Below are 25,475 nucleotides of genomic sequence, written 5' to 3' on the forward strand. Positions count from 1 at the left end.
GGGAGAGGGGGAGGGAGAATCATGATTTATTCCCATACCGAGAAATTAATTCAAAATAGATTAAAGACTTGGGATACAATACCTGAAACCATACAGTACTAGAAGAAATCATATATAAAACAATAATCAACACCAACCTCAGAGATGTATCTGGGGATTCAACTCTAATGGCAAGGGAAACAAAACCAAAAATCAGTGGGACTACATCAAACTAGTAAGCTTTCGTACAGTGAAAGAACCATCACAAAAACAAAAAGGGACTGGGAGAAGATATTTACATTATCACACAGATGACAAGGGGTTAAATCCCCAACTATACAGTGAATTCATGCAAATGAACAATCAAAAGCCAACTGAGACCCAATCAAAACATGGCAAAGGACCAAAATAAACACTTCTGCAAGTAAGACAGAGATGGTCCACAGGCACACGAAAAAAATGTTTAAAATCAATTATTAAAAGGAATGCAAATAAAAACTGTGTGATACCACCTCACCACGTTGAGAATGGTCGATATAAAAAAAATACTAGTGTTGGCAAGGAAGTAGAGATGAAGGAACCCTCACTGTTGGTGTGCATGTAAACTGGTGCAATCTCTATGGAACAGCGTGTGGAAATTCTTCAAAAAACTAAAAGTGGAAATGCCGTATGACCCACTTGGAGGTTTTCACCCAAAGAATATGAAAACGCTAATACAAAAGAACTGTGCACCCCTGTGCAGAGCAGCATTACTCAGAATAGCCAAGACATGGAGTCAACCTAAATGTTCATCGAAGATGACTGAATAAAGAAACTGGAATCTACACTCAATGCAATACTACCCAGCTATTAAAAGTAAAGAAAAAGTGCCTCTGGGGATAAAGGGAATGGAACTGGAGGTCATTATGCCAATAATTAAGAAAGTAAAAGATAATTACCTTATGGTTCCACTCATTTGTGGAATATAAATAACCAAAGAAAACGCCCTGGCAAAACACAATAAAAATGACTTCTAGATTCTGAAAACTGTGGTGCTTACTGGAGGGAGGAGGGGCGAGGAGGCAGAGGGGTAACGGGAAAGGGACCCGGCACCGCAGTGTTAGTGGAGAGTGCACGAAGCGTGCATACACGATGAAGGGTGAAGCTATCGCTATCGTCCCTAAACGATGCAGCTTGGTAAACAAATGGCAAATCAATAAAATTTGATTTGAAAAAAGAAAAACCAAACACCAAGTGTTTGGGATGCTTGTGTGACCAGAAATATGCTGTAGGAACTTTACTCCATTTTGGTCCATTTTCCTATGGTCAGTTCAGTCTCATTATGTGTTGCGCAGTTAAAGTAGAAGTTTCCAAATGATGACATGAAATAGGGACTTACTGTAGTACTTGGGGGAACCTGTGGGGGTGGCAGTATCCTTGCCATTTGTTCTGGGGCTGTGGGCTTGGTGCGGGCATCATGCCAGCGGGGATGATCACAGGTTCCTTCCAGTTGCCAGGCCACCTGCTTGCCATCCTCCTGAGAAATTCCTCTTCCCTGTGCTGCTGCCTCCAATGCCTGTGACAGAGCAGGGCTGGGCTTCCTGGCTTGGAGGCTGCTGCCAGCAGGCTCAGGCCTCTGCGTGCCTGCTCCCTACTGTGTCAAATGCCCAACCCCTGGGTCTAGCCTCCAGCAGCTGGAAGGGGCAGCTACATCTGTGTGGTTCTCTGCACATTCCATCATAGCCAGAGAGTCAGTCAGGGGCTTCCTAAAGGGGAGGAGAATGCAGTTTGGGGTGAGATCTGGGTTTATCCTAAACCAAAGTGACCAGGATCCTTACAGAAAGTCAGAGTGTGGAATAGAAACTCCAGCTCTCATTCCCACTCATGGATTTTCAGTCCAGGGCACACGCTAAGTGTTTTATATTCATGAACGCATATAATGTTCACAACAACCATAGGAGATTGGAACGCTGTTCTGGTCCCATCATTGGGGCTTGGGAAGGCAGACATGGAAAACGAGACAAGGCAGCCAAAATCTCGCGGCAGTAACTGACAGGCAGCAGCTGAGGCCAGATGGCCTTGCCAGGCTAATGCCAGGACTGCTGTGTGTGCCTCTTTCTCTACCCTCTCCAGCATGGGCTCTAAAGTTTGCAGGTCTGAGAGCATATTCTGGTCCCACTGTTAGTGCCTGAGGGAAGATCAGTTTTCGCTGAGAGATGTTTCCCACATCTATAGGATGGGACTAACAAGACCTACACAATGGAATTAGGGAATGAAGTGTGGACGTGTGTGCCTTTGTGCATGTGTCAAATGAGTGCACCCTGAAGGCAGGACAGGAGAAATCTGAGTGGGTCAAGGTGGGTTCTCCTGAGCACCCGGGGGGATCAGACTGCCCTGGAGAACCCTCAAGCATCAGGGACCTCACCTGTCATTGTTGTCTGGAGTCCCTGGTGTCTGCATAGAATCCCAGGAGCTGTGCCTAGCACCTGAGGACATGGTAATTGGGCTTAGAGGTGGGGGTTTCTGTTACTGTGCACGTTCATGGCAGATAGTTGCCATTGTCAGTACCTGGCAAATGAGCTCAACTCAACTGTCCTCTGCCTCATTTTGCTCAAATCTACTAGGTTTGTAAAGCTCCTTAGTTCTCCTTTCACTTCCGTGTGTGTGTGTGTGTGTGTGTGTGTGTGTGTGTGTGTGTGTACATGGCTGGACGCCTGGCCTGGCTTAGCTTTCTTTAGAGAAGACTGGGAACTGCTACCCCATGGGAACCTCATTCTGAGGTAGGGTCAGGCAGGCTGCTCTCAGCCCTGCTACTCAAAGTGTGTGGTCCATGGATTGTGGGATTGGCACTCCCGGGAGCTTGTTCTCAATGCAGTGTCAGGCCCAGGCTCCCAACTAATGAATTGGAACCTCAGTTTTCACAAAGTCTCCCCGTGATGCTAGTGCACGTTAGAGAGTGAGAAGCCCTGTCCTGAGATAATGAGCATATATACATGATGCTAAGTGGATGAAAATGAATCCAAATAATTTATGCCCACAATCTTAGAAGAGTGCTATGACAATTATCTTTTGGGAGGTGTCGATAGAAGCGAGGTACTGAGGTCAGCAAAGCACCTGCATGACCCTTTTCAGCGCTTACAAGAGCTCTGTAGGCAAGAGTGAAAAATCCCATTGACAGTGGGGAAGGGGAGGTTTAGAGAATTAGCTACTGACCCAGTGGCTGAGTATTCTTTTGCTCTCTCAAAAGAGAGCTGTGTTCTCTAGTCCTGGGGATTCAGACAGGTCTTAAGTGGTCCTCACTCTCAGCCCCTGCCATTAGAGAGTTTGCCAGCCCTGCACAGGCCCTAGATTCAACGGACTCTGAAGCACTGAGTCCCATCTTCTTCATCTACTATTTTGGGTTTCCTCAACTGTAAAATGGCCATTTTAGGATCTGTCTTGTAGAGTTCTGATGAAGAGTATGTTAAGATAATGCACGTCCCTTATTTAGTATGGCATCAGTAGATAGTAGGTACCTAATAATCACAGGCTGCTGTACCGCCGTCATAATAATCATCATCCCCATGATCATCCGCCATCACCACCCCTACCACCACCATTCTTACCACCATCACAAATATCGCCATTACCATCTCACCACACATGTGATATGTGGTGCTCACATATTAACATCTCCTTTCCACCACCACCAGCATCGCTTTTTTCATCACCAGCATTCTCATCACCATCACCACCGCCATCACCCTCAGGCACCCCTCCCTGCCTGGGCCCAACCACCACCTAAAAGTCAACATCTGGGGCCCTCCCTGGTGGTGCAGCGGGTTAAAGCACAGCACAAAGAAGCTTAAGCCACTTCCGCATGAGTTCGATCTCTGCCTGCCCCGGAGGAGATCCACATGGCGCGGCAGACCTCTCCTGACCCGCCCACTGCTCCCCTCAGCAGTGTACTTCGTCCATCTGCCTGTTCTGTGCCCCACTCTGTCTCTGGGGAATCCTCTCACCCTCCGCATCTCTGGCCTGTACCCCAGTTCTGTATGAATAAATAATTCTTTGAAAAAAAAAAAAGTCAACATCTGTTCACACTCTGAAATCTGTAAGACATTCACAATGTTAGCTCACTTTGCGGCACACCAGTGGCACTGCAGAAGCCCACACGAGTTCTCACCCTGATGGCCACGCCGGTGTCACTGTGCTGACTAGTGATCTGGTTCTACCACTTCCAGACTCACTCAGGCTAGTTTAAAGAGAAGGACATGAGGCACAGAATGTGGAGTGACTTTTTAAAATGGGGGTGATAGCACTCACCTTGTAAGGTGATTGATTGTAAACTCAATGGAAGGCATAAATGCCTGAGACCGAGTGGCACACCAGGCTCACAACTGGTGCTTAAAAAGATAACTATCTGTGCTTGCAAATGAAAGTCTCAAATTCCCAGTCACCATTTTAGAAAACTGACAGTCTTTGGCCACTCACAGTCACGGTCACAGACCTAGACGCCCTAGTGACAGAGCAGCTCGCTGCCTGTCCCCAATGTCCTCCCACATCCTGCTCCTCCAGCAGGCAAGGGTGAAGGTGAGTGGCGGTACTGTGCTGGCTTCCTGAAGTCCTTCCCCAATAAGTCCCAGGTGACTGTCTGTGTTAATGTACATCAGATTCTCGCGGTAAACTTGTGACAAAGCCCTAGCGGACACATGCCTGCTCAGGGGAAGCCACTGGCTATCACACCACACCAAGTCTCTGACAAAGCTGGGATCTGTACCTGCTTCTCTGTAATTCCACAACCCACTGGCTTTTCTCCACTGAATTGATACAAGTTTGAGGAACCAAACAAAGTATGTCTGCTTTTGATTCTCCCCCACGATCATTTCGTGTGTGTGTCCACACACATGCATGTCAGTGTGTGCCTGGGACCTGGGGTGTGAGGCCCTGGGAGTAGCTGCCGTGCAGGGCAGGCTGGCTGACTTCAAAGGGGAGCCTTTAGGCGCTCCTTTCCTGGACCCATAGGTGGCACTCTGACACTGTCTGCGGAAGCATGGCCCTAGCTGAGAAAGACACCTCCGCCCAGCTCCCCAGAGTGGGCTGTCTCTTCTAGTTACTACACTTCCCCTGTGGGCTCAGGACCGGGAGGCTACAGCTTCCTCCCCCTCAGCACTGGATGGGGGTGGAGCTATCTTCAAACTCAGCCAGCTCTGGCATGCAGATGGGTGCTGGAGAGCTGGAATCTGGGGAGCCAGAAGGGCCCTGGGGAAGAAGATCCAGACACAGCTTTATGATTCCAGGGGGTACCTGATGGACTCTGCTATCCAGGAAACCCCCCCAGGAGAAGAGGCACAGATTTGGAGTCAAATGGCCTTGGGTTCTGTCCCAACCCTATTCTGGGACAGTGTCCAATCCTTTCAAGAGCCTGAGGTTCAATGTCCCCCCGTTCCCCACCCCGCCCCGTCTATAAGATGGTTTTTAAACAATAGTGAGTGTTTAAAAAGAAAAGACCAATAAAATACCACGCAGAGTGGGTGCTGACATGCAATACAAGTCAGCAGGGAGCGTGAGTCTGAGGTAGTGATGGGTGAGAAGACAGGAGGGATTTCTTGTTCTGGGAGAACACTGTCCCCTGTGTCTGTCACCAGTGTGGAAGGACTGGCAGTCCCTGGCCTTTAAACCTCCCATCCCCGTTCCCACAAGCTAGAACCAACAACTTCAGCACTGGCTCTTCTCTGGGCAGAGGGGAGGGTTCTGGAAAGCCCCTTGGAAGGAAAGCCAGGTTCCAGAGATGCCTCTCCTAGACGCACTTTCACTCTTTGAGACCTAACCCCAAGCTTAGCAAAGAAAATACAAACACTACATTGCCTCCCACTGCAGTCAAGACTACACAGGATCATCTGTGACCGGCACAGGCGTGATCGGGATGGGCGGCCCCCACGAGGTCTGGGGGGACCAGGAGCACTGCTGGCAAGTGCCACTTTGGGGTGCCCTGTGGAACAGGGAAGTCCAGCCGTGGAGAGAGGCCTGGGCCGTGAGTGTTGGGGGTGGGGTCTGACCTTGTAGCCATAGGGGCAGGCACAGTGGTACAGCTCCACAGCATCCTGGCTACACGTCCCGTTGTTCTTGCACGGGCTGGAGAGGCAGGCGTTGCACTTGGCCACGATGTTGATGTCCACAGGCCCTAAACAACAAAACCAGAGTGTGAGTGGCAGGCCCCAGAGTGGGCTCACTGTAACATCTCTTGTGAGCTCTCTTCTGGTCTCTGCTTCAGCGAGCTGCTGGCCCTCCCCATCTCCATGCACAGAGGGTGGCTGGTCTTCCTAGACAGCACCCCCAGTCCAGCTAGAGTCCCATTAATTCTACCCTTGTCCAGTGAGGAAAAAGCACAGTGGGGCATTATTCAGAAGCACTTCTGCAGGCAAATCAATTACTGTAATTAGCCTGATCTGATTGTGTTGTTAATCTGCAAACAATGCAGCACAATTAGAAACCCTTTGTGTATCTGTTTATGTTCAGAAGCTCAGCCCCGGCTCCAGCTGGGCCTCCCATTTTTCCATCGTCCAACACTCCTCCCCATGGAACAGTCTGTGCCAGGCTCCGGAGGGCACCACACCCAGGCCAAAGGCACACATTGGAAGTTGTCCTGCTGAGCACTTGCATGGCAGGGGAGGTCAGAAATGGCCTGGAGGCCCCAGCAGTGATGTTGACGGGGGGATGCAACCTGCACTCAGGTGGATATGCATCCTTGACAGTCCCAACTGTGTCTTGCTCTCTCCAGCTGTAAGGGCAGGAGGGAGGGAGGGACCTGTGCAGAGCTTTGCAAGGGGGCTCTGTATGGCTGTTGCAGCTGGGTGGACAGTGAGTCCTTGTGGACAGGCCCTACTTCATGGTCGGGCTTTAAGTGACGCCAGGATGACAGGCATCAATTTAGAGTTGGGTTGAGATGGGGCATGGTGAGCTGAATGGTCGGCTGGAACTTCTCCCCACTGGCTTAACCTGCCTTCACTGAGAACAGAGACACTCTCTGACCTGGGTGGTGGGGGCTGGTAGTTGGGGGAGGAGTGTGTGTTCCAGGGACACAGTGAAGTTTTAGAACGTGTATTTCAAGTGTATCTGTAAATCAAAATAAACACCAAGGCTCTTGAGCAGGAGATATTACCAGACAAATAGGTAATACAAATGGAATATTTTGAAAAGAAATTCAGTTTCCTCTCCAAATAACAGACAAAAAATCTAAGGAGATACCATTTTTTTTTAGCCAATTAAATTAACAATGATTAAATAAGATAAAATGAAATAATATAATACAAAAGTCTGGTGGAAAATGCACCCAAATGGCACCATGGGGAATGTAAAGTGGCTGTAACCCTTTGTGGAAATCAGTTTGACAATATGTATGAAGACCTTAAAAAATGATCAGATACTTTGGCTGCTATTTCTGTCCTCTGCGTCTTATCTAAGGTTGTCATTTTAAATAGAGAAAGACCTCGATGTGAGCCCTCCCTGGTGGCACAATGGGGTAAAGCACAGCACTGTGAAGCTGTCTGCAGCCACTGCAGCACGAGTTCGATCCCCCACCAGGGAGCTGACCCACATGGCGTGGCAGACCTTTCCTATCCCATCTGCTGCCCTCCCCCGCAGCAGTACACTTCTTTGATCTGCCTGTTCTGCTCCCCACTGTCTCTGGTGAATCTTCTCAACCTCACCCTCTCCCCCACCACCTCTGACTTGTACCTCAGCTCTTGTATGCATAAATAAAAATAAAATCGTAAAAGAAAAATACCTTGATGTATCAGCGGTAAGGAAAAAAGTGAAAATACTCTAAAAACCCAAAGCCAGGAATTGGTTAAGGAAGTCATAATGGCATATTACAGCAGTGGTCAAGAACACGCACCATGGCATCAGAAAGACCTGGGGTCTTCACCTTGGTAAGTCTCAGCTTTCTCATTTTTAAAAATATGATCCATCTCACAGAGATGTGAGGGGATTAAATAAGTTAGTATATGGAAAAGTGAGAATTAAGTGAAACAGAGCATGAAAAATGCTTCACATAATGTCAACCACAGAGTAAGAATGCAATAGTTGTTCATTTTTATCACAATGATGCAGTCCATCGAAATCTCATGGGTCAAAAGTTTGTTTTAGTGCAATGAATGGGAAAGTCTTTACATTCTGAACACATTGGGTAAAAATGCAGGCTAAAGTTTTTTTCAACTATGCAAAAAAATAAAAGAAAGAAGTCATGAGGAATCTATAAAAATGTCACAGAGGGACCTGGGGGAAGGAGTGGCCCACATGGACCGTCTGAGACAAGTCCACACCGATTTCAGTATCTGGGCCTCTTTGTGTGACTCAGGGAGACAGGGTGCTGGTGAGAGAAGTCACATCCCCCGAGATGCTCTGACCCTGTGAGGGGCAGAGATGTGTGGGGGGTGAGCGTCTACCTTTGCACTGGAATCGGTGGGTTGGGGTGGTGAGCAGCAGTCTGTCGGCCATGGGCTCTGGGCTACTGCAGCGTGCGATGCCGGGCTCCTTGTAGCCGGCCTTCACCCACTCCGACAGCCAGCGCAGGCTGCAGTCACAGTGCAGCGGGTTGGTCCCCAGTGCCCTGTGGGGAGGGGGGGTGCAGAATAGGAAGTCAGACCCTCTTCCACCCCCAGCTTGGCTCCCACCTTCGGCCTTCTGGAAAAGCAGAATTTTCAGACTGCCAGACTGGGGGTATCTGCTTGAAGGCCAGCAGAGCAGTGCTCTCCCCTCTGTGGCCCCCAAACTGCCTTCTCAATCCCTGAAGATGTCTCAGCCTCACCCCATTGCTCTCATCTACTCTGGAAAGAATCATTCCACAACTCCACCCCAACCCCTGCCTCTAGGACGTTTCCTGCTCTGTAGGCTCTGATTATCTGCCTCTGTTGCCCTACTGAAGGCCCATGGGAAGACATGTTTTCTGCTGAGAAGGCTCCAGCAACCAAGGAGCAGCGATAGATGAAGACAAGGTTCAGAACATGCCACCCCACCTATGTGGCTTTGCCATATTATGTTGCGCTGAGGTCAGTTGAGATACAGCAGATACAGGAGGGCTCCCTGATGCCCTCCCTTTCTGCCTAAAGGCAGTACCGAACACTTCTCCTTAGGAAGGTCCCCTCCTTGCAGCAGAACACCCTTATCACCAGACTGTGAGTCAGTGACGAAATGGACCTATACAAGCAAGCCCCAATCTTGCATTAGCCCCCCTCCCCCATACATTTCCTTCTCACTGTCCCACTTTACTGCCCAAGCCCAAGGCCCTGTGTCTGGCTATATCACTTAGCATTTTTGTGTGTAAAAAGGGTTTGGGTGCAATGGTATCTCTGAGTCTTCCTTTTCCTTTTAAAGACTTCCACATCATGAAAAATATTAAGTAAACATGTCTGTTTTATTCCTGTGACTCTTTCTCGTATCAGTGTAATTACTAGGCCAGCTACCCAACTGAAGAGGGTAGAGAGCAGTGCATGCCTCTCTGTGCCACTCAGCTGCAAAATGCAGGGTCATCTCCAAAGTGGCTCTCAGGAAGAAAATATTAGAACGCCTGCTCATTTTTATTATCAGATCCTTCACTATTCCTATTTTTTGTATGTTTCATGACATACACATGGTACACCAATACTGCAGTATGTATAGTGCACAATATGAAAATAATCATGCACACACAGAACAGGGCACAGACACAAAATAATTTACTGGCAGACATCTGGAGCAATAACCACAACAACAACTAACAGTAAAAAAAAAAATGGTTGAGATGCCACACCCAGGGGAGAGAGGTTTGATCTGGGAATTAGGAAGCCGGGGTCCAGTCCACTGTCTCACTGGCTTGGTAGGTGGCGTTCAGCTAGTCACTACCTGTGGGCATCAGGCTCCCCTGAGTGAAGTGGGAAGGGTCGCAGAGGGAGAGTGGTGACCAACAGCTGCTTTGAAGCCCAGGCAAGCCTGGAGCTGAGCTGGGGCTCTGTCCCTTACTAGTTAAGCAACCTGCACATTCTTCAACCTTTCCCAGTTTCAGTTTCATCACATACAACAAGGGGATAAAATGCCTGTTGCTGTATGAAGTAAATGAGATATTTCATCTGAAGGGTTTAGCACATCAGAGTTGTGTGTTCGTTTGCAGTAAATATTGACATTGTTTACAGAATTGTTGCTTAGCACACAAAGCTCATCAATGGGTAACTTTTGGTGAGACACACTGTATTTGGTCACATTCTGTACATTTGGTCGGTCATACGCTCTGCACAGGGAAAGGACAGATGCTGATGCATGAACAGTGACAACATTATCTCTGGTGCTAAAATGATTTCTGTTTTGCGTGGCGGCACACTGGGGAGAAATACGGTTACTTACAGATGGGAAAGAGATGTCAGGTCGTTGAAGGAGCCTTCGGGAACACTGGAAATGTCGTTGCCATGGAGGGTTCTGAAGCAGAAGCGCACAGGTCAGAAGGTGAACACCCAGTCACAGCTGTGAGCTCAGTGCAGGCTCTTGTGTCCCAGGCGGGGGCACCCTCCAGTGGCACCCGGACCCCCACGACTAGCTGCTGCAAGTGATGTCTTTCCGATAGCAAGTGCATGAGTATTTCCATGCTCAGCTCAGCAGCAGGAATGTAGTGGGTAGAGGGCTGGGAGAAGAAGACTGGACTTTTGAATCGGACAGACCTAGGGTGGCATCAGCAATCAGAACACTGAATCAGCTGCAGAACACTAAGTAACTTAACTTTTCTGGACTTCCATTTCTGTCTCTGAAACACAGAGATAAAGCTACCTAATGTAGACTTAGTGTTTCAGAGATGACCGGAAGCACTGTGGTAGAGGCTCTAAGTTCTGGAACCAGGCTGCTCACATTCAAACTTGGCTCTGCCACTGGGCAAGGTTACTTCTCTCTCTATGCCTTGCTTTCTCACTGTAAAATGGGGAAGGTGAAAATATTTGCCCCAGAACCTGGCTGTGTGAGTACAATCACCTAGGTAGAGTCTGGCGTTTTCTAAGTGATCAAACATTGCTAATTTTGGTGACAGGGTCTTACTGAATGTCTAATACAGATGGAGAAATTGGTGCACTTCAGATTCATCAGGAGAGATTTTAGGGGGATTGACAGAGGAAGAGACAGGGGCACAGTGAGCTCTTGAGGAGTCCCTGCAGCTGGACACTCATCTATATGTCACTGCCCCCTCCACACACACGTACATGGGTCTGGCAATTGCGTGTGTGAGTGCATTTTTTGACAGCATGTCCTAGAAGCTAGAAAACCTGCTTGGTGTTAATCAGACCACTGTCTGCCCTGCAGTGTGAGAGCTGGGAACTATTCTCACTTGCAGAGTGGTGCTGTATCTAACGCTTTCAATGGAAAACACTGAATGAACATTATTCTGTTGCTCCTGTAACAACACTAGCAGATTCGTGGATCATACGCTCTGCGGCAGGATTACTCATCAACTGCAGACACAAAGTCCCCAACCTGATGATTCACTGTGGGCCTGGCCAGGAAATGCAGGGTGGTTGAATTCCTGGAGACTCCAAGGCTTCTTTAGTGGCTGCTGGCCCCTCTGCTGTCAATGGGGACACAGTAAAACAGAGGGGCCATCAGTGCTGACTCTGGAGGTGTAAGCAGGGTAACAATGACTGCATTTGCCCTTTGTTTTCTTTAAGCTGATGTTTGCCTGCTCTGGGCCTTTGGCTGAATTATGCACGTGAGCTTGATCACACTTAATACACAGCAGAGTCTCTCAGGCTGACTGAGCACAGGAACGTTGGTGTGTGTGCACGCGCGCACACACACACGCGCACACACACACACAACCCATGATTCTGAACCACTCTCAGATATTCAGATTCAGGGGTCTGGGTTGGCACCTGAAAGGATTCATCTCTAACAGGCTCCCCGGTGATGCAGGTCCCCTGGCCACACTTCTAATGGCCCCAGTGGTGACATTCATCACCATAAGCTCCCCTTGCCCTGCACAGTTCTCTGTGATCCTTGAGTGGCAGGAAGAAAGTCCCCCTCCATTCTTAGGTGACCAGGACAGGAGGAAGAGGGTAACTGGTCCTCTACAGAGTGTTCCCGATAGTCTCACCTCCCTGGTAAGAAGGGGCTAGTAGCATTTCCTAACACTTATTAGTAGCATTTAGTCTGTGAATCATGTGGTTATTTATAAATCACACCAGCCCTTGCCTGCTATTAACTTGGATGACTTCAGGGCTGCTTGCTGGTTGGCAAATGCAGCCAGCCCTGTTGTTAATCATTTTTGAATGAGGCCTGGGCCCCTAGAGAGGCACGAAGCCCGAATTTAAAACACCAAATGCCCCAAAGGCAGCTTTGGTGCTGTGACTCCCGCAAGTCATGCTCCCATTCATTATGAGCTGAGCCACTGAGATCTCTATAAACTGCAGAGTAACAGGGCTGTAATTTACTAGGACTATGCGAAAGAACTTGTCAACACTGCAGATTCTTGCTCCTGGTCTGGCCCCCAAAGAAGGGCTCTTATATTTCAAACCTCACCCTAAAGGGTGCGTGGGAAGTGGGACACGTGAGTCCTCCCAGGAAGCACTTAGCACCTAACCGGCCCCCATCCCCTGCCCCTTCCGGGGAATTCATCCTTTAGTGCTAGGGTCTCCTTTGTCCCTCTTTTCATTCTTAGGGGATGTTACTGGAAAACCTGGGAACTTGAGGTGCAGATGATGGCAGTTAGAACAACATGAACACATAACCACCCCTATATAAGTTCTGGACTGCCTGGTCCTTGGGTCTCCAAATCCCCAAGAGCTCATGAGTTATACAACAGAAGCAGGAACTAACTTTGTCTAACTGTGGTCCGAGGTGGGTAAATTCTGAGCAGGCCAAGTGCCTTGCAGGTGTGGAGTCAGACTTCCTGGGCTCAATAATCACTGATGACTTACTCCGATAATCACTGGATGTGTGAGCTGAGACAAATGACTTGAGCTTTTTGGACCTGAGTTTGTTCATCTCGGGAAAGGAGGCATTCTTACTATCTACTTGTAGTAGGTAACTTGTGGGGCATGCGAGTAGCTCTGGTCCAATCTCCTCTTTCCGTAACGTCCCCTCTCTTTCCCACTGGAGAACTGCCTTTGTCCTGGTGGTTCCCCCTCATGGATAGAGCTCTGACCCTCGAAGCCCAGTCAGAGCCACAGGGATTGGCTTGAAGCTGAGCCTGTGACTAAGTGGGCCAACAAGAGACACTTCTGGGCTTTCTCTGAAACTATGACGATGGAGGTGGCTCCATTTTATGGGGCTGCTAAGCTGCTAGAGTATAAATGCTTAGTCCATTAAGGATCTCTGGAGAAAGGCTGTGAGAGTGAAATCTCCCCTGGAAAGCAGGGCTGAGGAGCAGAGAGAGTCACACACACATTTCTGACAGTGTCATAAGAGCACCTGAATCTAGCCTCAGAGACCAATAGCTACAGAATTTTTCAGTTACCGATGTGGGTAAATTCTCTTTTTATGACCAAGGTGATCTGAATTGATTTATTTATTTCCCTTTAGAAGAATTCTTAACATACCATTTCATAAGTCAGTTGTGAGGATTAAAAGCAAGAACATTAGATGTGGTCTATAATACACAATAGAATACTACTCAGCTATAAAAAAACATGAGCTCTTGCCATTTCTACCAACACATAGAACTGATTATGTTTAGTGAAATAAGTCAGAAGGAGAAAGACTATAGGATGATTTCACTCTTATATGGAATATGGAGGTCGCAACAAAGGAACAGATAAAATGAAAGCAAACAAACCCGAGAAATCTGATAGGGGAATTGAGGCCTCCAGAGGGGAAGGTGAAGGATGGGGAACAAGAGGGGGAGGGGCTTAGTGGGGAGGTCGATGGTGCCTTGGTGGTGGGGGTGGCAATATATACATAAAGAAGTATGAATCTATATTCCAGAATCACATGTAGCGTTGTAGGCCAAAGTCACCACAATAAAAATAACAGAATTAAAACAAAGAATGAACAGGCTGAGTGTAAGTGGCAAAGAGGTACAGAGCCCCTAATTACCCATGTCAGCTCTGGCTATGGCTGCATTGTCATGGCTCCTCCCCTATGTTTTTGGATGTCCTTTGGAGTCAGTTCTCTCAAAGTAGAGGAGAGGCCTGGCGGTATGTGACCAGCAGGTCAGAGAGGCAGCAATGAGCTGTGCTGGGTTCCCAGGACCGGAGAGGACACACCCTGATTCCAGGCAGCACCACCCTGCGTCTGCCCTCTTCCTCCCCCTGTCTTTCATTCCATTAATCTCATCGTAGTCTCTACACAAAGAAGAAAACACTTCATTTTTAAATAGGCCCTTTGGGTAGCAAAAAGAGTCAAACCAGGACCATGGTACAGAGGTCACCAGGAGTCACCTTTTAGCTCCTAGAATGGCCTAAAATGCAATGCTGATCAAAAAGGAAAGGGTTGTTTTGGGAAGGGTGTGAGCTCTTGGTCTCTGAAGGTAACTAAGCAAAGGGCAGACGGAGCCCTTGTAGGGATGTGGCTGGGAGACTTCATGCAATCAGCTGAGCAGTGAAGAATGGCCCCCCCAGGCAGAAAGAGCACACATTTCAGGGACTGAGAGCTAAAAATACTGAGGATGATGAATGACAATTCCACTGAAACAGACTCTGTGCTAACTGATTCCAGGTGTCCTCTTGGGGCCGGGCTGGGGAGTGACAGCCGGGGCCACACACACGGGGCTGGGACTCAGTGTGGGGTGAAGACGAGGAAGCACGCAAATTGGCAGTGAAGGCCTTGCACGTCCACGAGAACGTTCCCTTCTAGCTATTTTTAGATTAGGAATGAAGTCTGAACAACATATCTTAATACAATGCTTTGTGTTCAGGCTCCCACTCACCGTCCTGTTACATTTTCTGAAATGTCTTCTTATCCACCCATTAACACATATGTTCTCTCTCTCTTCCTCTGCCCCTGCCTCCCTCAAAGGTCTGATTTCTATTTCTAATTTCCAGGTCCATTTTGGGCGTCCTTCCACAGCTGACCTTGATGCTTATGCTATTTTCCTCCCCTTCACACACCTCCAGGGTCATTTCTGGGTCTCGGGTCATTTCTGGAATTTTCATCAAACTATTGAAACCATTTAGAAATGAGAAAATATAAACACAAACAAATGCATTCCTGATTTAAAACAAACAAACAAACCTATCTTTGCAACTCTCTAAATTGTAAATATATTTCAGTCTTCATCACCATTAACTCAGTTTTCATCTGTCACAAAAAAGACTTTGCAGTAAAATTAACTATCAATAACTTGCACATCTGTTCCATTTCCTTATTGTCCTTTATATGTTTACAAGTCAGTATTGCACCCATGTACAGATCAGGTTTGTTTTCCCATGTAATACTGTGTGTTTAATACTTTGCCACACCGCTACCTAGTTTTTATCATCATATCTTTTAACAACTGAACTTTACAAGTGAAAAGATATTCAGCATCATGTATCATCAGAGAAAAGTAAATCAAAACCACAAAGAGGTATCACGTCACACCTGTTAGAATAACTATTACCGAAAAGACATAAGGCGAGTGTTGAGGAGAATGTGGAGGAAAGGGAACTTGTGGGAAAGTAAACTGGGATAGCCACGATGGAAAACAGTATGGAGATTCCTCAAAAAATTAAGAATAGAGGGCCCTCCCTGGCGGTTCAGCCACAGCACTGTGAAGCTATGAGCAGCCACTGCAGCACGAGTTGCTTCCCTGGCCAGGGAGCTGACCCACATGGCTTGACAGACCTCTCCCGTCTCGCCCGCTGCTCCCCCCAGCAGTGTACTTCAGTCAATCTGCCTGTTCTGTTCCCCACTCTGTCTCTGGTGAAGTCTCACAGACCCCTGCACCCCAGCCACTGCATTCATAAATAAATAAATCTTTAAAAAAAATTAAAATTAGATCTAAAAACCATATGATACAACTATTCAAACCATATGATACAACTATTCTACTTCTAGTATTTACCAACACGCACACACACACAAACACACACACACACGCATGTACAATCACTAGTCTGCAAAGATACAGGTACTCCTTCGTTCACTGCAGCATTATTTAAATAGCAACGATATGGAACCAGCCCAAGAGTCCACTGACGAATGAATGGATAAAGAAGTGGCACATACACACTAAGAAATAGCACTATTCAGTTGTAAAAAGAATAAAATCTTGCCATTTGCAACAACACAGATGGACCTTGAAGTATTATGTTAAGTGAAATAAATTTGATGGATACAAGAGAAGGACCGTGTGAATTCACTCATATGTGAAATATAAAACCAACCAACCAAGCCACCCAACCAAAGCAAACTCTCAGACACAGAGAACAGATCAGTGTTTGTGAGAGTAGAAGAGGGCTGGGGTCAAGGGAGTGAAAAGGGTAAAGTGCTCAATTGCAAGGTGATGGATAGAAAGTAGACTTCAGGTGGTACATGCTGTAAATGTATACAGATGCTGAATTGCAATGCTGTGTACCTAAAACCTATACGATGTTATAAAGCAATGTTACCTCAATAAAAACAGAAGTCATAACTTCACTGCCTGGTTGCCTCATGCTTTCCTTACATATTTCCCCACTGTGGCACTTAGATGTAATATTTAAATTTTAGGTTAAAATTAACAGTGCAACCACGATCTGAACGCATCAAACCTTTCCCTCACTTTGGATTATTCTTTAGCATAAATTCCTAGATGTGCAATAACTGGGAGAAAGGACACAAATATTGTAAAAGAAATGTAGCCCATAAACATTTTTATTTTTCCTGAATTGGCCCTTATGCAAAGATGGTTGTTCCCCACTGAGGAGGAGGCTGGCAAGAGGGCCTCAAAGACCATTTTTTATCTACAGAATCCCATGATTTCAAAATGATAATGCTAAAAGCCTTTTCATTCTTAATCCAAGCAAGCACCAGTGCATTACGTGTTTGTGTACTGAGTTCCTGCTGAATGAATGAGAACAGTGGTTCTGGAGAGGGGCAAGCAGGTGCCGGGGAAGGAGAAAAGCCTGGACAGATACACGTAGCATTCGCCCCACCATACTAGTTGACACACACAGGCAGCCAAACACCCCCCCACCCCCACCCTTCAAGTGTAGAGATGTCCCAACCAGAACTGATTATGAACACACGAACACAGACACACAGATTCCATTAAAATGAGCAGCTCCATCTCTGGCAGCAACCAACCCATGCACAGAACTGGAAGACGGGATGGCAGACAGTGGGCTGGGACTGAGGGAGGAATGTGGGGGTGGGAGGGGGGTGCAGGTCCAGCCCCAGTGAGAAGAGCCCATCTCCCTCATGTCAGTTGGAAACAGGGAAGGGTACTGCTGATGTTTCCATTCTCAAACTCCCCAGAGAAGGTGGATAATAAATAAGTGACAATAACAGATTGCACACTGTCAGCGCGGGCACTTCTCTGCCCCCAGAGAATTGATTTTTAATAACAGTGCAGATGACATGTGGTGGGAGTTGTCGCTGACACTGGTGTTTTGTGGGCCTCAATAAATCACATCCGTCTGGAGGCAGTGGTCTGACCTGCTCACTGGGGGGGATCTGCTGGTTGCCACAGGGTCCCAGGAAGGGTCTTGGGGTGCTGGGTCAGGAGTCTGCATTCTGTGATTTGCATTCTGCCAGGCCTACTTCTCCAACTTGGAACTTAGTTTTTCTATCTTTAAAATGGACACGATCCTCTCAACCTCACAGCCCTTTGGCCAAAGGTTCTATGCAGGAATGACAATGAGAAAAGTGATTATAACTGTTATAGAAACAAGGGGTCAGAAAGGTAAGAAGCTGACGAGTTGTGAGCAGAGTGCCTGGCATCTCTGCTCTCGGGGGACTGTCTCTCAAAGGGTCCCCCTTTGCTGGAAAACAGTTGGAAGCTGGAAAAGTACACAATCAGCCTGGGCTTGGGTGGTAGTGAGGTACCTTTCCTGCCTTTGTGGGCTCTGATGGGGAACAGCTGTCCAAAACGGAAAAAAATGCTGGAGTTACCATGGGCTTGGGCCATGCTAAGGGCTTCATGTAAAATATCTCACTTAATCCTCACAAGACCCTGTCAGGCCGTCCCTGTTACGATTTGCTTGTGGGTGAGGGGGACACACAGTGAGAGGTGCAGACCGCGCTTGGAGGTGCTTTCTCGGCCCCTGGCTGCCTTCTACCCCAGAGCAGGACAGGGCCGGAAGGTGACTAGGTGTGGGGGCTGCGTGTGCACGTCCCTGTCTAAGGGGCAGAGCTGCTTGACCACACCGAACAGAGCGAGCCCTGGAGTGGCCAGGTTTTGCCATTTTCCAAGAGTGTGTCGGTCAGGATTCTATGATCTCCTGATTATTGTTAAAACTTTGTTTCTCTAACAAGACACTTTATGTGCCAACTCTACAACTGCTAACTAACAGCTTTCTGGGCTGGAACTGGCCTTGGCTTCCATTTGCGATCTTTGACACATGAGTAGGGATCCTTCCAGTGTTTTACAGCCCCAGCGTCGCCCCTTGCAAGAGGAGCCAAGCATGAAAAAACTGTCATCAAGAGAGTGGCTGAATCTAATCATATATCTTAGTCCCTGGAAGGGAGGAGCTAGCACCTGTTCCATCCTGCTCATAAAGTAGAAGCTCAGAAGCTTCCAGAAATGGGAGTGGATGACCCCAACCCTGGGTCTGGATGGGAGGCTGGGAAGTGGTGCAGATTTGGCTGTGAGCAAAGGAGGGGACGGGGGCGGGGTGCTTAGCAACTCCTGCTGTCAGCAGTGTGGTTACAAGGGAAGCGGGGCCCAGGGCACTCACAGCACTCGGAGAGACCGCAGCCCGTTGAAGGCGTGGATGGGGATGCAGCGCAGCCGGTTATAGCTCAGGATCCTGCAGGAAAGGACACGTGAGTTCACAGTGTACAGAGCTAGTTGAAAATAAATGGAGCTGAGCAAAATATAATTGTCTAGGGAAGCCCTCCACTGGGAAAGGAAATCCACAAAGCACAGAAGGTATGCCACAGAGGGCCTCTTCAGAAATAATTAGGTGGCAGTCCTGCTGGCTGCCCAGACAATGGAGTTCTGCTCTACTTGACTTTCTTTCTGATGATTAAGGTCTGCCCTCTGCAGGGGCAACAACAGGCCCGAGGATCTCGAGAGAAGAGAAGCATGGCTGAGGGCAGAGGGAAAGGACGGCCAGAGGACACTCTGTGCCAGGCCTGTGTCAAACACCACATCTTGCAGTACTTACAGAGTGGAGAGATGAGACATGTTACTGAAGGTGTAGTTGGTCAGCACGCCAATGCTGTTGTTGCTCAGGTCACTAGGAAAAGTAGAGCAGAGGGTTATGTTTTTCTATTAGCTGCATCTCAAGGGGATGTGTGTGCGCTTTCATACACACTATCCTGCCACCATCCTGCATCCTTCACGCATCTAGCCAATATCCCTCCTTCTGCTCATCTATCTACTAACCTGCCTACCCACTACCCATTATCCCTCCACCCAGCAGCCAAAATGCCTACCCATCATTCACTCATCCACCCACTCATCTACCTACCCTCCACCCACCTACCTAGCTACCCATCTGCCTCGTCATTACCCATTTACCTACATTCCTCCAAATGTGCATTTTTATTTGACACTTAATTACTCAAGCAATTGTCTTTCATTCAGTTATTCAGTCATTTGATTACATGTCTATCCATCTATTTCAGTCTACTAGTGTAAGATTTCTCCTTAGTTAGTACCTTATTCTGTTTCCCTGTTTGATTCTTCTTTTTTCTCGTCTCTCCACCCTCCCTCTGTTATGGCACTATTTTAATCCATCTCATCAGATTCTCCCTTATGGGAAGTAAGTTAGGTGGGGAAGTAGTTCTCTGTCGACTACAACCTTTGCATTATCTTTGGGATTAATATCGAGAGCAGTGGTTTCCCACCATTAGCTTCACATTAGAATCACAGGAGATTTACATGCTTTGCGGCTGGGTCTCATGTCTGGATATTCTAATTTAGAAGTTAGCTATTCTGATTTCACTGGCCTAGGGAGGGCTCAAGCATACTACAATCAGTGAAAGTCGAGACCACTGCTCTGGAGCTCCCTGCCTCCTAAGTGGACAGCGGCATCTTTCAATGGCCACCTGGCCAAGAATTGCACCTGCCTGGGTCCCATCTTGCCAAGGCAGCGAGACAGTCAAGGCACAAAACTCTCAGGCTGCCTGGCTTCCTGACCTCTGCCCACGCCCAGTGGCTGCTACCACTTGAAGATACCTCAACTTGAACCATCTCCTTGGAACATTTTCCAGGTGACTAAAGAAGGAGCAAGAAGAAATGCTGTGCGTGTTTTTAGCACACCTCAGGGCAGTCACAGTGTTCAAGAAACTGGAGACTGAGCGATCTCAAGAATTATATTTGCGTGTTAGATAGTCAGAGGCTCATCCACCATTTCCTAAGCAAGGAGGGAGGTAATGCGGGGGGTCACGGGTGTCAGGCTCTGGGATTCTGCATGTGGCTCTCACTGACATGACCTGCGCACAAAATGGCTCTCTCTGCTCCACCCTGGGACAAAGGAGCCGGGATGCAAAGCCTGTACCACGGTCACGCCTGCCCCTTCTCATCAGTGCCCTGAGCTCGCCCAGGACAGAAAGTCAAGTGTCCCACCCGACGTGCTCCTTACATGAGTGTCAGGTGTCGGAGGGTGGACAGCTCCCTGGGCACGGCCGTTAAGTGATTTCCTTCCAGGTACCTGCGAGAGAGATGCAAAGTAACATGGCTAAGAGGCACTGCACACACATAGCCATTTTCTCAGAGCAGCCACCCTAGGCTTCTAGGGCAGGTCAGGTCCCTGCTTTAGCAACTCATTTCTCCTTTCCTTCTTTAAGGCACATGATGTGCTTTTTTGCTATTTTAGGGATTATCTGCATGACCATGTAATTAATGACATTTTGTTTCCAGTGGGCTGAGAAGCTCCACGATGGCAAGGCTCTTATCTAAAATTGTTCATTGTTGGGTTCCCCCAAGACTACCAAGCTAGGTACCTACCCAGTAGATCCAATCAATATTGAATAAGTAATGCACCTGCTTTGTACCTGGCCCTCACTATACCCTTCCATGGCCAGGATTCACATTTGAGGAAACAGAAGTTCAGAGATGTTAAAACACTGTCCAAAGACACACAGCAAGGTAGTGGCTGAGCTAGGACTCAAACCCAGGTCTCTCTGGCTGTCCTCTCACCACAGTACCATTTAGCCTTGACTTAGCTACCAGAGGATGGCTAAGTGGGGGTGCTGAGCCATGACTCATAGTAAGAATTCTAATTCAGTGTTGAGTGTCTCTCATGTGCATCTGGACACAGAAGAAATGGGCATTTCCTGAACACTGTTCCACTGCCAGCAGAAAGACTGCCTGTGGGAGGGAGTGGGGCTTGAACTGAGCATGTGCCATCACAGGGAGACTCCTCCTAGACAGGAAAAGCCTGAGCTCAGACCTGCCTGAACTTCAGTCCTGACCTTGTCCAGGACTGACCTTGTCACCTAGCAGGAGCCAACCTCCTTAGCGACTCGAGTTTGCCTCTCAAACTTTAACATACATACAGGTCTCCTGGGCTTTTGCTGAAAGGCAGATTCTGTACAGGTTCTGCTGTACAGTTGAGAGTGCATTGCTCCCAGGTTCTTGGGTGAGGGTGGGAACTGCGGTCTGTAGCTATTTTAAGTAATGAGGCGCCAACACTGCCCGGCATCCAGCTGACCCACCACCAAGAGACTGGATGGGATGAGCTCGGTTAAAACAGAAAACGGGCAGTTTGCCCACGACCAGAGCAGGTGTGCTCTAGGGACGAGTCAGAGTGCACACCACCTTAGATGAAGGCCCGAGTGGCTCTGTGCCTCTGGTTGGCCTCCAGAGTCCTGCCATAGGACACAGGGCATCACCCCAGGGTCTCAAGTTGCCCTGTCAGGTAGGGTTAATGGTCGTAGTCTTAAATTCTTTCTTATGTGTATTTTATATCGACCTAGATACTAACTACCATGCAGGATGCTGGGGGAGACACAAGGAAGAGACAGATCCCACTTCTATTTTTGGAAAGCTTTATCACCTGGCCTAAATTTCCCACCCCTTTAGATCATTCCTTCATGTGTAAGATCAAGCAGCATATTCCTGGTGCATTCATTTCTCAGGTACAAATATTCACTTGCATCCGCAAGATGCCAGGTAGTGTATATCCTAGGGAGTGAGACAGGCATCATGTTGCTCCCTAGCAATAAAAGAACCACTGTGGAAGAGGGAGACAAGGGGAGGCCCTTCCTACAAAGAGATGCACTCTGAAATCTCTGAAATGCTTTGAAGGAAAGGAACAGGTGTCTGCATGGAGAATGCCAAGGGGTTTTGCAGAAAGATACAGCTCAGGAAGAGCTGTTTAAAAGGGAGGAAACAGGAAGGAGGGAATAGCCTGGGGAAGGCCCCGACTTTTGAGTGTGAAAGGCAGAATGCGGCCTGGGGACTTGAAGTTGGCTTCCAAGTGCAGCAAGAACCCCGCCTACAGACAGGTGCAAGGACAGGTGACTGAGAGCTTTCTGGGGATAGCAGGACACTGGGTCTGCACAGGCTGAGGAGGAGAGTACGGATCAGGCTGAGTCCCCTCCCCAGGAAGTGTTTCAGGGATGGTGTGGTATGGAGGGAAGCTTGAAAGCAGGTGATGACCCAGCAGGGCTTGTGGGGAGGTGCTGATCCTGGGAGCCTCTCTGCTGGAGGGGGATCATTAATCCTAGGAGCTGGGGCCCTAGATGGAGCCCTAGAGTGGCAGGATAGCTCATCCCACATACCCTGCTTATTCTCTCACTCTTGCATGTTTGCTACAACCACTTAGCAAATTCAAGCCATGGGGAATGAGACCCTGAGTCTCCTTGCTGGGATACTTAGAAGGTTAAAGATAAGCATAGCTGAGATATGTCTGTGTGACCTGGAGTTACTCAGCCTCCCAGGCTATACAGTGCTAGGACGAAAGCCAAACTCTCTAGCTCTCCCACCACAGTCTCTCATGCAACCCTCTGGGCCCAAATACCTGCCTTTCAGGGTCCAGCCTGGCTCTGCACAGGATTGTGTTGAACAATCTCTTCTTGCATAAAATCTTTCCCTGGCTTCCACTGCTTGTTGGAGAAGGGCTACCCCACTGCTGCCCCAAGCCTGCAGAGCCCTCTGTGGTCTGTCCTCCATCAGAGAAAAGGGGGCCCAAGGGTCAGTACACACACATGTGTAACATATTTCTGCTCAAGGATGAGACATAGTTATAACTACATATGTAATCACATATGTATAAATTATACACACATAATTGCATTGATCACACATAATTAAATGTGTATACACATGTATATGATATATACAGAATTATAAATACGGCTGACCCTTGAACATGTCCTGGAACAGTGTGGCTCCTCTTATACTTGGATTTTTTCCTGTGATGCCACAATTACAAATTCAGCCAACTGAGGATGTCGGTTGGCTGAACCCCCAGACGCAGAGCCCATGTGTAAGGAGAGCTGGCTAAGTTGCACACAGATTTTTGACCATGAGGAGGGTCGATGCCCCACAGCCCTGTGCAGTTCAAGGCTCACCTGCATAATTATACTCATAATTATGTAAGTATATACAATATACATTCACATGTCATATGTACAGACATAAATACACAGAGAGAGAGATGGAGAGGTAATTTAAGGAAAGAGAAAACTGGTGGCCTGGAAACTCAGGCAGGATTTCTATGTTCAGTCTTGAGGCAAAACTTCCTCTTCTCCAACAATCTGTTCTTTCATTCTTCAGACCTTCAACTGATTCTACGAGGCCCACCTCCATATCAGGGCCAGTTACCTCTTTTTCTTAAAGTCAACTGATTGTGGAAGTGAACTGCATATGCAAAATGTCTTCAGGACTACATCTAGCTGGGCACCATAGCCTGGCTGAATTGATACATAGAAGCATTACCCTCCCTGCCTCCCTCTGGGTTCCTCTGACAGCAAGCTCTCCCTTGACCTCTGCTTCCAACACTACTGACCCGCTCCTTCTCTCAATGGCCCCTCTCTTTTTGCAGAGGGACAGGTTTTTGCACATGTCAGTCATTCCTCTCCCCCCTGCCAACTTATCATCCACAGACTCACAGATCTCAGCTTATGTGGCACATCCCTGCCCTCATCTCCCACACCCAGTGAGGACATGACAGGTTCTCAAAAGCTTCCAGGACATTTTCCTCATAGCGCCTAACCCCTGTGGTGACATCCTTAGTGTGGTTCTCTGACTAGTGGGGCAGACCCGTGTCTGTTTCGCTCATGACAGCATCCCACCATACCAGCTGCTAACAGTAGATGCTCAGGGAACATCACCTGTCTGATACAAACCCCAGACCCCCCGGGGCGGGGCTGTACTTGGTACTGTGGAGCTCAGCTGCAGCTACTTTAAGTGCAGAATGTCCCTGGTGACCTGGATCTGCAGCTCAGAAGTTGAGGAACAAAAAGTTGCACTTCAAAACCACAGATGCAGTTGTGAAGGAAAGGCTCTTTGTGGGAAGCCCTTCATGAAAATGCTGAGCTCCAAAGTTGCCTGTAGCCTGCAGCCCAGGCCCCGGAGGGGCCCTCAGAAGGCTGCTCTCCTGCCCTGCCAGCCTTAGAACTACCAGAGCATTTCTAGCGGGTCAACCTTTGAGCTGATCTGCATTTAAATGCTCTGTTTCAACACAAGCACCAGAACATGTCTGCCCTGAATGAAAATTCACACAGACCTGTGAATGGATGTTGTCTGATCCTATGTCCAGCTCTGCCTACTTCCCAGTAGAGTACCCTACTAAGAACGCTTGGATCCACTGGGTGGTGCAGGAGAGAAGACAAGTCACCTTCCAGGAGGCCCACCCCCCTGACCCCCAGGCCGCCAGGTCAGGATTTTCACTTGGGGTTTGGGCTGATGGGAGAAGCTCAGGACTCAGGCCATTAAGCTTTATATTCCAGCTTGATTACTTAAGAGCTGTGTGACTTCTGCCAAATACGTGCCCTCACTGAGCTTGTGCCTGTCTCTGTAATGTGGGGATTACCATAATCACCACCTGGAGTGATTATGAAGATTAAACAAGAACCACTGTAGAAAGTTCTTGGCGCAGTGCCTGGCACACTAGTGTTCTGTACCTTTTGACTACATACACGAATATCAACATATGTGTTGATATGCACACATACATATTCACACACAGACATACTTATACACACCTGCCTACCTCTATCCTCTAACACATGGTTATCGAAAGATAATGATCCCCTTGCTGTCTAGTCTCTATTCTTCCAGAGTAATATTTTGAAAGTGAAAATTGGCTCATGTCACGTTCCTGCTTGGAATTCTTCCTTGGTTCCCACATTTCTCAGGGGATCAGCAGCGCCCTCCATGACTGCTCAAGTTCCCAGCATACACCATCCTCTTTTCTGGCCTCCTTGTTCAGTCCCATGGCCTTGGTTTTCTGACGTTAAGGTTTTACAAGCTTGGGTTCATCACAGAATGCATTTTTCCTCCTCCTTTACCC

The 25,475-nt window shown here is 48.1% G+C and overlaps 1 protein-coding gene across 2 annotated transcripts in view; it reads right to left on the reverse strand.

The window, feature by feature from the left end:
• Positions 1-25,475, reverse strand: part of SLIT3 (slit homolog 3 (Drosophila)) — a 580,975-nt gene that overhangs the window by 32,195 nt on the left and 523,305 nt on the right. The window contains exons 21-26 of one of the 2 annotated variants that reach the window (XM_004679197.2): positions 20,598-20,666; positions 19,176-19,247; positions 18,744-18,815; positions 10,315-10,386; positions 8,385-8,548; positions 5,997-6,121 (exon numbers count right to left, since the gene is read on the reverse strand). In XM_004679197.2, the coding sequence (XP_004679254.1) occupies positions 5,997-6,121; positions 8,385-8,548; positions 10,315-10,386; positions 18,744-18,815; positions 19,176-19,247; positions 20,598-20,666 (574 nt within the window). Of the gene's footprint in view, positions 1-5,996; positions 6,170-8,384; positions 8,549-10,314; positions 10,387-18,743; positions 18,816-19,175; positions 19,248-20,597; positions 20,667-25,475 lie in introns of both variants that reach the window. The other variant, XM_004679196.2, reaches the window with a different exon arrangement.

The sequence above is a fragment of the Condylura cristata genome, unplaced genomic scaffold (genome assembly GCF_000260355.1).
Source record: "Condylura cristata isolate star-nosed mole 26May11 unplaced genomic scaffold, ConCri1.0 scaffold00008, whole genome shotgun sequence".
Lineage (NCBI taxonomy): Eukaryota > Metazoa > Chordata > Mammalia > Eulipotyphla > Talpidae > Condylura > Condylura cristata.